Raw genomic sequence first — 16328 nt, 5'->3', positions numbered from 1 at the left:
GTCAGAGTCTGAGTCTGTGACTTCCATAGCAGTAGCACCCTTCATGACCATTTCCTGTCTCTTATTTTCCTTCTCTGCCTTAGTCTTCTCCTTTTCTTCCCTTTCTTTCTTTCGCTTCGTTTTTGCTTCCAACACAGTGTCTACAGATCCCATTGAAGCCTTCCTCTCTGAGAATTGATCGTGAAGAAACTTCCTGTCCTCGGGGTTGGTGATTATGGCCTCCGAATCTGCATGCCTAAGATCAAACGTCTTCTCCAAGGAGGCCTTGAAGGATGCTTCCTTTTTCTCTTGGGTCGCACCACCCCGCTTTGCACCTTTTTGGAGGCTCCTCCATTCTTCATATAGCCTCTCCAAACGATGGATGCAGTGCTGCTTCGTCGTTGTAGGTAGGTGAGCTTTTTCCCAGAACTTCACAACCTCTTCAATGGTGAGGGTTGCACTCTCCCGGGCAGTGCGATTCTCCTTCTTCAGGTGATGGAAAAACAGGACAAGAGATTGATGCACAGTCGGGAGCTTGGCACCTTTGATGGCATCTCCAGAAGTGGACCCAATGAGATACACATTATCCTGAGCCCGAGTTTTCAATGAAACACTGGTACTAGCACATGCCATATCTGCAAAATACGCAAGAATGTGGGTAAAATCCTGTTAATTCTTACTCCACAGGGTCACTCTCTACAAAAGAGCCACAGTCAATAAGTTAGGCCTACATATTACACACTAAAAATGCATACCCCTGACCCCAGGAACCTGTACAAAACATGCATGAAAATTGCCCAGATAGTGATCATAGGAAGTCTCAAAACTGTATGTATAATATATTGTATATAACTATATATATAATGTATAATGTGTATTTATGTATATTTATTATTTAATGTATATTTTATGTATAAATTTAATGTATATTTAATTATAATGTATTTATATTGTATAACTATATATTTATTTATTATATTTAAATTTTAATATATTATATTTATTTTTAATATATTATTTAATGTATTATATTTGTCTATATTTGTATAATTGTCTATCGTATAATTGTATATATAATGTATAATATAATATATATTATTATTATTTAATGTATATTTACTATATATTTATTTTTAATATTATATTTAATGTATATATATAATTATGTATTTATTTTGTGTATATACAGCCCAAAAAATGGGAATTCCTATTTTTGCATGGGGGAAAATTCATCACTGATGTGGCACCCCTAAATATTATTGGATTCCATTCAAATTTGGTGTGGTTTCCTTTGACACCAAAAGGAACAAAAATAGACCATGTCCCGGAGAGAATCTGCATTTTGATTTTTTGAAGCCCACCCTAACATATATATATATATATATATATATATATATATATATATATATATATATATATATATATATATTGTCGTGTTCCCGGGGATTAAGATCCTCCAAGGTAATGGGTAGCCGATTGAGCTTATCACTCCGAGGTGTTCAATCCAACTATGGCGTGTTAATACGCACAGGGGATGAGGTAGCGATGGGTCGCGAAGCTCTTACCTGCACGGATTCCACTGGACGTCTTCGAACCACGCTGATCAACTTAAACCGACACAGAATTAAAATGTAACAATAAAAAGGTTTAATAAAATTAATGCCAGGAAACAAAGAAAATGCACGGTAACCTAAGATTCCAAATCGAAGGACCCTCCATACGGACTCGTATACAACACAAGGGGGAAAATAGCTGGAAAATAATAAATGTGTTTGTGTGATGTGTTTGTGCAGTACTCAGCTTTGAGCGCCCCCCTTGCACTCCGTCGTCCTCAAACGTGTCCCCGCATCCCTGCGCGGGAAACAGGCCCTGGCGCGAAGTCCGTGCACGCAGTTTGTTCACTCCAACCGGCGAGCGTGAAGTGAGCAGGCCATGCCTGTCCTCGTCGTCGGCTCCACACAGCACCGCGGTTTCTCAGTGCACCCAGCCACCACACAGTCAGCACCAATGAGCCAGGGAAAGGAAAATGCGGCCGCTCGCACCGATCGCCTGGCCCAAGCAAAGAAAATGAAATGCGCGGATGCGCCCGCCCGTCAATAAAGCCAGGACCCAAGAGTATAACTTCGACTGCTCGTGATGATTGCCTCAACGCAAGAGTGAAAACGTCTGTTCCTTTAATAGCCCGGAACACAAGGAGGAAGAAAATGTGACTGTTCACAATTAGCACCCAGTGCAAGAAGAAGAAAGAAAATGCCGATTGCACGCGATCAATGTCCTTGGCTCAAGAGGGCAAAATGCCGAGACTCAATTCTTTTGTTCCCCGGGCTCTTACGTCACCCGATGAAGTACGTGCATGCTTCAATCAGTGAGTCCATCTCCTCGGTGTATGGCTGTCCTGACCAATCGTTCCTCGGGGCGTGGACTCATGGCCACTTGCCGGCCTTTGTGATGACCCGGTCAGTGGTATCATTGCTGGTGCTCAATGTCCTGTTTCCTGTTACTTTATTTAGTGTTATAATGTGCTCCGATTGCTTGCTGGTGATGTGTGTTGTGTCATAAGGAACATGGGGAAAAGGTCACAGAGGCAATGTACATACAGGGAATTTACCCTTAATCCCCAACTAATTAACATAACCCCACCCTAGTCATGGGGACAAAGATACACTCTTACATGACATCCGGTCTAAACGAATTTCCTACTTATGATACATGTGGTTTCTTCTTCTTCATCGTGACATACCGAGCACGGTAATCTATATACTCTACCTGGCCCTAAGGTGATCCATTGCCTACCCCCTTCACAAACCTAACAATATTGTTATGTTGGTAGGGGGTAGACAGGCCTTATCCCCGCACGGGAACGGGGGGCCTGGGCGATTGCAGACGACGCACCGAAGGATCAGAGCTAAGTGCATGATAAAACACACAACGTTTATTTTTCATCTCTCCTCCCCATCTGTATGTGTGTGTGTCTGTAATAGGAGCGCTCCAGTTAGAGGGATTAGACTGGCACGTTTTATTTTGTATTATCGGCATCCGTGGTAATAAACCTGTTTATTTTTGTACATAATTCCGTTTTCGTTGAGTTCATTGAGCTCACAAAAATGCGTCACCAAAAATAGCTCTATCAAAGCAAGCTTACGGCACTGAATGCAACATGGACACCAGGTTTTGTTCAAAATGCTTTGGGTGCTGGTTTCTCTTGGGAAGCTTGTGTCATCTGAAAGAGCAGAGATATCAGATAAGTCGCCATTTTGTGTCCCTCGCCTCGTCTGTGCTTGTGACTTGACGCCTTAGTTTTTATCTGATTATTTTACTTTATTGTATATAGTTATTATTGATTTCATTCTCCGTTTATTTGTTCGGGATTAAACCCGTTTGGTTTTATTTAAAGCTTTATCCCGGTGTGTACCCTGGTTAGAATAGGTACACCGTATCCCTACGTGTCGTAAGAGGCGACAAAGAGGGTTGGCGTCAGGAAGGGCATCCGGCCATAAAAACATTGCCTCAAAAAGAGAACCATGACAATTACAACATATGGGCAGGGTACAGCCCGAAGTGGAGATCGGTTTCTGAGGTTTGGGACATGGAATGTAGGGACAATGACACGGAGATCAGGAGAAGTGGTGGAAGTATTGGTCAGAAGAATAGTGGACATATGTTGTGTGCAAGAGACGAGATGGAAGGGAAGTGGTGTGAGAATGGTGAAGGGTAGGCAGGGACAGAAATACAAGTTTGTGTGGCAAGGGTGCCTGGAGGGCGTGAATGGTGTTGGTGTCCTGTTTTCTGAGGAGTTTGTAGACAGTGTGGTGAGTGTGACTAGAGTGAGTGATAGGTTGATGATGGTGAAAATGATGATTGGAAAGCTCTTGGTGAACGTCATCTCGGGATATGCTCCGCAGGTTGGTCAGAGCGATGAAGAGAAGGACAAGTTCTGGTGTGCGATAGAGAAGCTGATGGAAAACGTGAAAGATGAGGAAGTTGTTGTGGTAGGAGGAGACCTAAATGGACATGTGGGAAGGAGTATGGACGGTTTTGAGGGAGTTCATGGGGGTTACGGATATGGTGTGAGAAATGGAGAAGGTGAAAGGATTTTGGAGTTTGCTGATGGAGCTGAATTGTTGATTTGTAACACTCAGTTCCAGAAAGGGGATAATAAGCTTGTTACATACACGTCAGGTGGGTCGACGACAACCGTTGACTACCTGATGGTGCGTAGGCGAGATAGGGGGCACCTCCGGGACACAAAGGTGATCCCGGGGGAGGAGGCTGTTTCACAGCACCACTTGGTTGTCTGCGACATAAGGGTGAAAGGTGCGAGGAGAGCTCGGCGGGTGAAGTACCAACCGAGAATGAAGGTGTGGAGGTTGAAAGAGGTGACAGAAAGGGAGGCATTAAAAGAGAGGTTGAGTAGGGTAGAGGATGATGTGGTTGAACTTGAACGTGGTTGGGTGTCAATGAAAGATAGTCTGTTGGGAGCCGTTGGTGAAGTATGTGGATGGACAAAAGGACCTTGGAAACATGGTGGTGGGATGATGAAGTTGGAAAGAGGATTGACGAGAAGAGGAAGAAGTTCAAGGAGTGGCAGAAGGCGAAGGGTACGGGAGCAGAAAAAGCAGAGCATGAAAGTTATAAGGCAGCCAACTATGCTGCAAAGAAAGAGGTAGCAAAGGCACAGGAGGCATGTAGGAAAACGTTCGGAGAACACTTGGATTCGGAAGAGGGTCAGAGAGCGGTATTCAGGATTGCAAAGCAGATAGCGAAAGAGAGGTGTGATGTGATGGGGGTGAGTGAGTTGCTTGAAGGATGAAGTGGGACAAATCGTTGTGGACCCAGATGGAATTAAAGGAAGATGGAAAATATATATGGAAATGCTGTTGAATACAGAGAATGAATGGGATGGCAACATAGAGAGTAACCCAGTTTTAGGACTGGCAGAGAAGATAACTGAGGAGGAAGTTGAGGAAGCGATAAAAGCAATGAAGAGTAGAAAAGCGGGAGGGCCGACGGGAGTGGTGGGAGATATGTTGAAGGCAGCAGGAAGTTGGGGTGTGAAGAGAATGACAGAGATCTGTAATCTGGTGGTGAAAGAAGGCCGCATTCTGGTAGATTGGGAACTGAGTACCCTCGTCCCTCTATACAAGGGGAAAGGTGACCCTCTGGAGTGTGGCTTGTACCGAGCGATAAAGTTATTGGAGCATGGAATGAAGGTATTGGAGAGGGTGTTGGAGAGGAGGATAAAGAAGAAGGTGAAGATCGACGAAATGCAGTTTGGATTTATGCCAGGAAGAGGAACGACAGACGCACTCTTTATTGTGAGGCAGTTGCAGGAGAAGTACATGGAGAAGAGGAAGAAGTTGTTTCTTGGGTTTGTTCATCTGGAGAAAGCATTCGATAGGGTTCCACGCGAAGTATTGACATGGGCATTGAGGAAGTTAGAAGTGGAGGAATGGTTGATCAGAGTAGTGATGGCAATGTACAAAAGAGCGCTCACAGCTGTAAGGACGAAGGACGGGAACAGTGGTGAGTTTGAGGTGAAGGTGGGAGTGCATCAGGGGTCGGTACTAAGTCCACTACTATTTGTAGCTGTGATGGAGGTGCTGGCTCAGAACGTAAAGGAGGGTTTACCGTGGGAGTTGTTGTATGCAGATGATCTGGTGTTGATTGCGGAAAGTATGGATGGACTGAAGGAAAAGATGAACAAGTGGAAGGAATGTATGGAGACAAAAGGTCTGAATGTGAATATACGAAAGACAAAGGTGATGGCAAGTGGTAAAGCATGTGGTGATGTGGAAAGAACTGGGAAGTGGCCATGTGCTGTGTGCAGGAAGGGTGTCGGAGTGAACTCCATTCAATGTACAATGTGCGCTGAGTGGGTTCATCAAAAATGTACTGGTCTAAGAGGGTCATTAACCAGTGTGGCAGCTACATTCAAATGTAAGGTGTGCACATAGGGAGCTGCAGATGGAGGAAATGTTGAGATGGATCTTGGAGACGGCGTGAAGCTGGAAGGTGTAAAAACATTTTGCTTCCTCGGAGACATGCTGAATGGAGAAGGTGGATCAGACACGGCAACGGTTGCTGGAGTGAGATGTGCATGGAAGAAGTTTCGGGAACTGAGTGGCGTGCTGATGAGGAGGGGAGTGTCGTTGAAGCTGAAGGGAAAGGTGTATGCTGCATGTGTGAGAAGCGTTATGATTTATGGGAGCGAGACATGGGTCATGAATGTAGAGCAGCAACGAAGGCTGGAAAGGGTGGAAATGCGAATGGTTCGGTGGATGTGCAGAGTATTGTTGAGAGAGAGGAAGACAAATGATGAATTGCGAAAGATTATGGGAATAGAGCCTGTGATTGATGCTGTGAAGAGGAACAGGTTGAGATGGTTTGGTCATGTGTTGAGGAAGGATGAAAGTGACTGGCTGAGAAGAGTGATGGAAATGAATGTAGAAGGAAGTAGAGGACGGGGAAGACCGAGAAAGACTTGGCTAAAGATGGTGGAAGAAGAAATGCGGGCAAGGGGGTTAACAAGGAGAGATGCAGAAAATAGGGCAAAATGGAGAAGATTGTCATGGGGACCGCAAGGCTAACCCCCGCTCTAGCAGGGAAAATGTCCTTAAAATGCATGTTGTTGTTGTTGTGTTGTTGTGTTGTTGTTGGTAGGGGGTAGACAATGATTCCCTTCGACTGCAGTTTCCCGTGCACGGACGACAAAGACGTGTAGTCTCAGTGCAGCCTGCGTAGCCTGCGGTTTTGCCGCTAAGGACGCGAGGGGGTTTTGACAATTCCTGATGAGGTTCAAGAGCCGATTAGAGCTAAGTGCCACACAAACACATTATTTTTTACAGTTATTTTTCCGATTGTGTTGTAATCGAGTCTGTGTGGGAGCGCTCCATTTAGGTATCATAGTTTTATCGTGCATTATTGTGTGACTGGCATTTTCTTTGATAAAGCCAGTATTTTTGTGCATTTTAATCCTGCGTCGTTTGAGTTAATTTATCCAGGTGCGGAGATGTCGGGTGGAAGCCGACCAGGTAAGTTCATCATCCTCCTTTCCCTCGCGTGTGACGAATACCGTCATTTTTGGTTGAACGACTGGGAGTAAAGCTCGTTTGGTCATCCGTGTCACCCTGCGGTGTAAAAAAAAGCAAAACAATTAATTTTTTTACATTAAAACGAAGGAATAAAAACATTTTACGTTAAAACAAAATAATAAAAGGCAGTTACATTAAAACAAAGGAATAAAAGCATTTTACATCCAAACAAAGGAATAAAAGACAGTTTACATTAAAACAAAGGGAAAAAAACATTTTCCATTAAAACAAAGGAATAAAAAACATTTTACCTTAAAACAAAGGTTTAAAAACATTTTACATTAAAACAAAGGAATTGTTTTAAACAAAGGAATAATAAAAGACAGTTTACATTTTTTTTAAAGGAACAAAAGCATTTTACATTAAAACAAAAGAATAAAAGCATTTTACATTAAAACAAAAGAATAAAAGCATTTTACATTAAAACAAAAGAATAAAAGCATTTTACATCCAAACAAAGGAATAAAAGACAGTTAACATTAAAACAAAGGAATAAAAGCATCTTACATTGAAAAAAAGGAATAAAAGCATTTTACATTAAAGCAACGGAATAAAAGACAGTTTACATTTGAACAAATGAATGAAAGCATTTTACATTAAAACAAAGGAATAAAAGACAGTTAACATTAAAACAAAGGAATAAAAGACAGTTAACATTAAAACAAAGGAATAAAAGACAGTTAACATTAAAACAAAGGAATAAAAGACAGTTAACATTAAAACAAAGGAATAAAAGCATCTTACATTGAAAAAAAGGAATAAAAGCATTTTACATTAAAGCAACGGAATAAAAGACAGTTTACATTTGAACAAATGAATGAAAGCATTTTACATTAAAACAAAGGAATAAAAGACAGTTAACATTAAAACAAAGGAATAAAAGACAGTTAACATTAAAACAAAGGAATAAAAGACAGTTAACATTAAAACAAAGGAATAAAAGACAGTTAACATTAAAACAAAGGAATAAAAGACAGTTAACATTAAAACAAAGGAATAAAAGCATCTTACATTGAAAAAAAGGAATAAAAGCATTTTACATTAAAACAACGGAATAAAAGACAGTTAACATTAAAACAAAGGAATAAAAGCATCTTACATTGAAAAAAAGGAATAAAAGCATTTTACATTAAAACAACGGAATAAAAGACAGTTAACATTAAAACAAAGGAATAAAAGCATCTTACATTGAAAAAAAGGAATAAAAGCATTTTACATTAAAACAACGGAATAAAAGACAGTTAACATTAAAACAAAGGAATAAAAGCATCTTACATTGAAAAAAAGGAATAAAAGCATTTTACATTAAAACAACGGAATAAAAGACAGTTAACATTAAAACAAAGGAATAAAAGCATCTTACATTGAAAAAAAGGAATAAAAGCATTTTACATTAAAACAACGGAATAAAAGACAGTTAACATTAAAACAACGGAATAAAAGACAGTTAACATTAAAACAAAGGAATAAAAGACAGTTAACATTAAAACAAAGGAATAAAATACAGTTAACATTAAAACAAAGGAATAAAAGACAGTTAACATTAAAACAAAGGAATAAAAGCATTTTACATTAAAACAACGGAATAAAAGACAGTTAACATTAAAACAACGGAATAAAAGACAGTTAACATTAAAACAAAGGAATAAAAGCATCTTACATTGAAAAAAAGGAATAAAAGCATTTTACATTAAAACAACGGAATAAAAGACAGTTAACATTCAAACAAAGGAATAAAAGACAGTTAACATTAAAACAAAGGAATAAAAGACAGTTAACATTAAAACAAAGGAATAAAAGACAGTTAACATTAAAACAAAGGAATAAAAGACAGTTAACATTAAAACAAAGGAATAAAAGCATCTTACATTGAAAAAAAGGAATAAAAGCATTTTACATTAAAACAAAGGAATAAAAGACAGTTAACATTAAAACAAAGGAATAAAAGCATCTTACATTGAAAAAAAGGAATAAAAGCATCTTACATTGAAAAAAAGGAATAAAAGCATTTTGCATTAAAGCAACGGAATAAAAGACAGTTTGCATTTGAACAAATGAATAAAAGCATTTTACATTAAAACAAAGGAATAAAAGACAATTTACATTAGAACAAAGGGAAAAAATATAGAGGCAATACCCCTGGTTCTCACCTGGTAGAATAAACGATACTGCACTGACTATAGGTATTTTAAACCCATTTTAATGGTTGCTAGAAGACGGGGCAGCATGTAGAATCATACTAACATAATCAAAAGACTTTAAATAAACAAACAAAAAAACCTATTTTGGGGGAAACGCCCCCCCCCCCCCTCAGGGCCCGTTTTTTAAATGCTGTGAACAAACTTTGATACATCACGGGTGATGAAGGTTGTGGTGAAGTTTCTTCGAAATTGTGTGTGTATAATCTGAGGAAAAAGCGAATTCCTATTTTGGGGAGTCAAACCTGGATTCACTTTGACCCACGATAGACCCCCTTAGACCCCGACGTTTTTAATGCTGTGAACAAACTTTTGTCACAACATAACAAGTGTCATTTGTGCCAAATTTGGTCACAAAACTGTTCTCCCCTATGGGCTGGTGCTCCTGCCTCACACCTGGCTCGGCTTCACGCTGTTGAATCCAAAGCTTTCAAAATCATTGGAATCTCCCGCGATGAAGCTATCTCTGAGGGCCTTTCACTCACTCACCGCAGGCAGGTAGGTGGTCTTTCTGTCTTCTACCGACTCCTCTCCGGCCTTGCTCCCCCAGCTCTCTCTGTGCTCTGTCCCCCAAATATTCCTACAGGTCGCACAAGATCTGCCAGCAACCCTCTGATGGTTAAACTGCCGAAATCTCGGCTCTCTGCTCACCTTCACTCTTTCATTCCTCTTTTCTCCCGCCTGTGGAACAAACTCCCACACTCCCTTCAATCCCTCTCCTCCCTCCAGGTCTTTAAAACAGCTGTTCACCACCATCTCTTATCTTCCCCCATCCATAACCTTGATCTTTTCTACCCCCACTAATTCACCCCAGATCCACCTTGTTTGAAATTCCAACTTATTTCCTGGAAATCCTGGCAGTGTCCATATGTTTATACCTCTCCCACCCCCCCCCTTCACATGCCTCCCCCCCTTCACATGCCTCCCCCCCTTCACATGCCTCCCCCCCAAAGCCCTCTCCCTCCCACAGATCTCTCGATGTCTCCATGTCTCTCGGTCCCTGCTCTCAAATGTTGTGTTTGTGTCCTTCCCCCTCTCTCCCCATCTTGTCTACCGCTCCCGATGTTATTTGTTTTATGTGTCTGTTTGTCTTTCTGTGTGATTAATGTTCGCTCTTTCACGAGCCTCGATCTTGTATACAAAAAAAAAAAAAAAAAAAAAAATCCCATCAGCACTTTCGGAGAAGAAGTTTCGAACTTTCTCACTTAGTTGGCCCGTTCTTTATCTCTTCTTCTCTTGTCTGTTTCCATTTCATTACTCCTGCCCCCCCCCCTCCCTTTTCATGAGGGTTGGGTGGAACATTAATTCTGATTTTCATTTTGTTTCTTTATAAAAGATTTTGTGTTTAAAATAATTTGATCTGATTTAATGTTTAAAAAACTTTTTTTCAGGGAAAGCCAGGCACACCCGGTCGAATGGGTCTACTGGTAAGTGAACAAAACTTTCGTCATCAGTAGGATGACCATAAAAGAGTGAATAATAATCTATGTAGCAGCTTTATCATTTACTAGGGCATGCCCGTACTATATATATATCTAAAATTATATCCCCCCCCCCTCTATTTACATGAAATGGTTTGGTCCAAAGCGAACGGCTTGCGAGTACGGTGACAATCCCCCCCTCTATTTACATGAAATGGTTTGGTCCAAAGCGAACGGCTTGCGAGTACGGTGACAATCCCCCCCCTCTATTTACATGAAATGGTTTGGTCCAAAGCGAACGGCTTGCGAGTACGGTGACAATCCCCCCCCTCTATTTACATGAAATGGTTTGGTCCAAAGCGAACGGCTTGCGGAGTTTGGTAAAGAAATCGCCATAGCGTGCACAAACGGGCAGGAAAGCGAAAGAATCGCAAATTAGTTTTAATTAGTTTTAAAACATAGTTTAACGCCAACATAGTTTGCCAACGTGAAATAAATGAATACGCTCTCAAATGTGCCGTCCGAGGCAGAGTCTGTTCGCCACGTTCGGCACACGTGATAGCTCGCTGCTCTCTGATTGGTTGAATCGTTTTTTGGACATAGCTCGGTAACTACTTGTCCGATTAATTTCAAACCTTGAAAAGGCACATCCTCGGGTCGCCAGCAATATACCTGGCAAGTTGCAAGTATATCGGACCCGTGGTTGTCGAGAAACAGCGGTCACAGACAAACAAACACACACACAGACATACACACATACACACACACACACACACACACAGATTAGTGGAATTATAGATAGATAAAGGAAGAAAAGTTCACAAACAACGGTTGTTGAATATTGTGACCGTTTTCGGAGACCCCGGGGAGGCACATACCAACCTGTTAAAAATCCGTAGTGTATTGTGTAGCTAAATTACCTCTCCCCTCTTATCAGTGAAGAGGGATTATGCGTTGTTTGTGAAGAAGAGTCGAACCCCCTTTGTGACTCTTCTCTTTTCCTTATAAATTATAATCTTTGTCTCTGTCTCCTTCTCTCTCCCTCTCCTTCTCTCTCCCTCTCTCTCCCTCTCCATCTCTCTCCCTCTCCATCTCTCTCCCTCTCCTTCTCTCTCCCTCTCCTTCTCTCTCCCTCTCCTTCTCTCTCCCTCTCCTTTGCTCTCCCTCTCTCCCTCTCCTTATCACCTTCTCTCTATCTCATTCTCTCTCTCTCTCTCTCTCTCTCTCTCTCTCTCTCTCTCTCTCTCTCTCTCTCTCTCTCTCTCTCTATCTCTATCTCTATCTCTATCTCTATCTCTATCTCTATCTCTATCTCTATCTATCTCTCTCTATCTCTCTCTATCTCTTTCTATCTCTCTCTATCTCTCTCTATCTCTCTCTATCTCTCTCCCTCTCCATCTCTCTCCCTCTCCATCTCTCTCCCTCTCCTTCTCTCTCCCTCTCCTTCTATCTCTCCCTCTCCATCTCTCTCCCTCTCCATCTCTCTCCCTCTCCATCTCTCTCCCTCTCCATCTCTCTCCCTCTCCATCTCTCTCCCTCTCCATCTCTCTCCCTCTCCTTCTCTCTCCCTCTCCTTCTCTCTCCCTCTCCTTCTCTCTCCCTCTCCTTCTCTCTCCCTCTCCTTCTCTCTCCCTCTCCTTCTCTCTCCCTCTCCTTCTCTCTCCCTCTCCTTCTCTCTCCCTCTCTCCCTCTCCTTATCGCCTTCTCTCTATCTCATTCTCTCTCTCTCTCTCTCTCTCTCTCTACCCCTCTATCTCCCCCTCTCTCCCTCCTTATTTTTCTCTCAACCTGTCTCTCAATTCATACATGCTTTACACCACTCAACGTTACAAATTCAACGGGACGAGCCAGCAATCCCCAAAAGAGCATCATAAAGTACCTCGGACCCGTAGAATCACCCTTTAGAATTACCCTTTCGAGTTTAGAATCACCCTTTAGAATTACCCTTTATAATTACCCTTTATAATCACCCTTTAGAGTTTAGAATCATCCTTTAGAATTACCCTTTATAATTACCCTTTATAATCACCCTTTAGAGTTTAGAATCACCCTTTAGAATTACCCTTTATAATCACCCTTTAGAGCTTAGAATCACCCTTTAGAATTACCCTGTATAATCACCCTTTAGAGTTTAGAATCACCCTTTAGAATTACCCTTTATAATCACCCTTTAGACCTTAAAATCACCCTTTAGAATTACCCTTTATAATTACCCTTTAGAGTTTAGAATCACCCTTTATAATTACCCTTTAGAATCACACTTTATAATTACCCTTTAGAGTTTAGAATCACCCTTTATAATTACCCTTTAGAATAACACTTTATAATTACCCTTTATCATCACACTTTATAATTACCCTTTAGAGTTTAGAATCACCCTTTATAATTACCCTTTAGAATCACACTTTATAATTACCCTTTAGAGTTTAGAATCACCCTTTATAATCACCCTTTAGAATCACCCTTTATAATTACCCTTTAGAATCACACTTTATAAATACCCTTTAGAGTTTAGAATCACCCTTTATAATTACCCTTTAGAATCACACTTTATAATCACCCTTTAGAATCACCCTTTATAATTACCCTTTAGAATCACACTTTATAATTACCCTTTAGAGTTTAGAATCACCCTTTATAATCACCCTTTAGAATCACACTTTATAATCACCCTTTAGAATCACACTTTATAATCACCCTTTAGAATCACACTTTATAATCACCCTTTAGAATTACACTTTATAATTACCCTTTCGAATTACACTTTATAATTACCCTTTAGAGTTTAGAATCACCCTTTATAATCACCCTTTAGAATCACCCTTTATAATCACCCTTTAGAATCACCCTTTATAAATACCCTTTAGAGTTTAGAATCACCCTTTATAATTACCCTTTAGAATCACACTTTATAATTACCCTTTAGAGTTTAGAATCACCCTTTATAATTACCCTTTAGAATCACACTTTATAATTACCCTTTAGAGTTTATAATCACCCTTTAGAATCACCCTTTATAATTACCCTTTAGAGTTTAGAATCACCCTTTATAATTACCCTTTAGAATCACCCTTTAGAATTACCCTTTCGAGTTTAGAATCACCCTTTAGAATTACCCTTTATAATCACCCTTTAGAGTTTAGAATCACCCTTTATAATTACCCTTTAGAATCACACTTTATAATTACCTTTTAGAGTTTAGAATCACCCTTTATAATCACCCTTTAGAATCACACTTTATAATCACCCTTTAGAATCACCCTTTATAATCACCCTTTAGAATCACACTTTATAATTACCCTTTAGAATCACCCTTTATAATCACCCTTTAGAATCACACTTTATAATCACCCTTTAGAATCACCCTTTATAATCACCCTTTAGAATCACACTTTATAATTACCCTTTAGAGTTTAGAATCACCCTTTATAATCACCCTTTAGAATCACACTTTATAATCACCCTTTAGAATCACACTTTATAATCACCCTTTAGAATCACCCTTTATAATTACCCTTTAGAATCACACTTTATAATTACCTTTTAGAGTTTAGAATCACCCTTTATAATCACCCTTTAGAATCACCCTTTAGAGTTTAGAATCACCCTTTATAATCACCCTTTAGAATCACACTTTATAATCACCCTTTAGAATCACACTTTATAATCACCCTTTAGAATCACACTTTATAATCACCCTTTAGAATCACCCTTTATAATCACCCTTTAGAATCACACTTTATAATTACCCTTTAGAGTTTAGAATCACCCTTTAGAATTACCCTTTATAATTACCCTTTAGAATAACACTTTATAATTACCCTTTATCATCACACTTTATAATTACCCTTTAGAGTTTAGAATCACCCTTTATAATTACCCTTTAGAATCACACTTTATAATTACCCTTTAGAGTTTAGAATCACCCTTTATAATCACCCTTTAGAATCACCCTTTATAATTACCCTTTAGAATCGCACTTTATAAATACCCTTTAGAGTTTAGAATCACCCTTTATAATTACCCTTTAGAATCACACTTTATAATCACCCTTTAGAATCACCCTTTATAATTACCCTATAGAATCACACTTTATAATTACCCTTTAGAGTTTAGAATCACCCTTTATAATCACCCTTTAGAATCACACTTTATAATCACCCTTTAGAATCACACTTTATAATCACCCTTTAGAATCACACTTTATAATCACACTTTATAATTACCCTTTAGAATTACACTTTATAATTACCCTTTAGAGTTTAGAATCACCCTTTATAATTACCCTTTAGAATCACACTTTATAATTACCCTTTAGAGTTTAGAATCACCCTTTATAATTACCCTTTAGAATCACACTTTATAATTACCCTTTAGAGTTTATAATCACCCTTTAGAATCACCCTTTATAATTACCCTTTAGAGTTTAGAATCACCCTTTATAATTACCCTTTAGAATCACACTTTATAATTACCTTTTAGAGTTTAGAATCACCCTTTATAATCACCCTTTAGAATCACACTTTATAATCACCCTTTAGAATCACCCTTTATAATCACCCTTTAGAATCACACTTTATAATTACCCTTTAGAATCACCCTTTATAATCACCCTTTAGAATCACACTTTATAATCACCCTTTAGAATCACCCTTTATAATCACCCTTTAGAATCACACTTTATAATTACCCTTTAGAGTTTAGAATCACCCTTTATAATCACCCTTTAGAATCACACTTTACAATCACCCTTTAGAATCACACTTTATAATCACCCTTTAGAATCACCCTTTATAATTACCCTTTAGAATCACCCTTTATAATTACCCTTTAGAATCACACTTTATAATTACCTTTTAGAGTTTAGAATCACCCTTTATAATCACCCTTTATAATCACCCTTTAGAGTTTAGAATCACCCTTTATAATCACCCTTTAGAATCACACTTTATAATCACCCTTTAGAATCACACTTTATAATCACCCTTTAGAATCACCCTTTATAATTACCCTTTAGAGTTTAGAATCACCCTTTATAATCACCCTTTAGAATCACCCTTTATAATCACCCTTTAGAATCACACTTTATAATTACCCTTTAGAGTTTAGAATCACCCTTTATAATCACCCTTTAGAATCACACTTTATAATCACCCTTTAGAATCACACTTTATAATCACCCTTTAGAATCACCCTTTATAATTACCCTTTAGAATCACCCTTTATAATTACCCTTTAGAATCACACTTTATAATTACCTTTTAGAGTTTAGAATCACCCTTTAGAATCACACTTTATAATTACCCTTTAGAGTTTAGAATCACCCTTTATAATCACCCTTTAGAATCACACTTTATAATCACCCTTTAGAATCACCCTTTATAATTACCCTTTAGAATCACACTTTATAATTACCTTTTAGAGTTTAGAATCACCCTTTATAATCACCCTTTAGAATCACCCTTTATAATTACCCTTTAGAGTTTAGAATCACCCTTTATAATTACCCTTTAGAGTTTAGAATCACCCTTTATAATCACCCTTTATAATCACCCTTTAGAGTTAGAATCACCCTTTATAATTACCCTTTAGAGTTTAGAATCACCCTTTAGAATTACCCTTTATAATTACCTTTTATA

The 16328-nt window shown here is 39.0% G+C and overlaps 1 protein-coding gene across 1 annotated transcript in view; it reads left to right on the top strand.

Moving 5' to 3' along the window:
* Nucleotides 1–16328, top strand: part of LOC137424097 (uncharacterized) — a 175100-nt gene that overhangs the window by 43414 nt on the left and 115358 nt on the right. Inside the window, exon 3 of the mRNA XM_068111564.2 lies at nucleotides 10660–10695. Coding sequence (XP_067967665.2) covers nucleotides 10660–10695 — 36 coding nt within the window. The remainder of the gene's footprint in view (nucleotides 1–10659; nucleotides 10696–16328) is intronic.

This window comes from Myxine glutinosa, chromosome 3 (assembly GCF_964187855.1).
Source record: "Myxine glutinosa chromosome 3, kmMyxGlut1.1, whole genome shotgun sequence".
In the NCBI taxonomy this organism is placed as follows: domain Eukaryota; kingdom Metazoa; phylum Chordata; class Myxini; order Myxiniformes; family Myxinidae; genus Myxine; species Myxine glutinosa.
The sequence above is the reverse complement of the archived record's forward strand: the minus strand, read 5'-3'. Positions and strand labels throughout refer to the sequence as shown.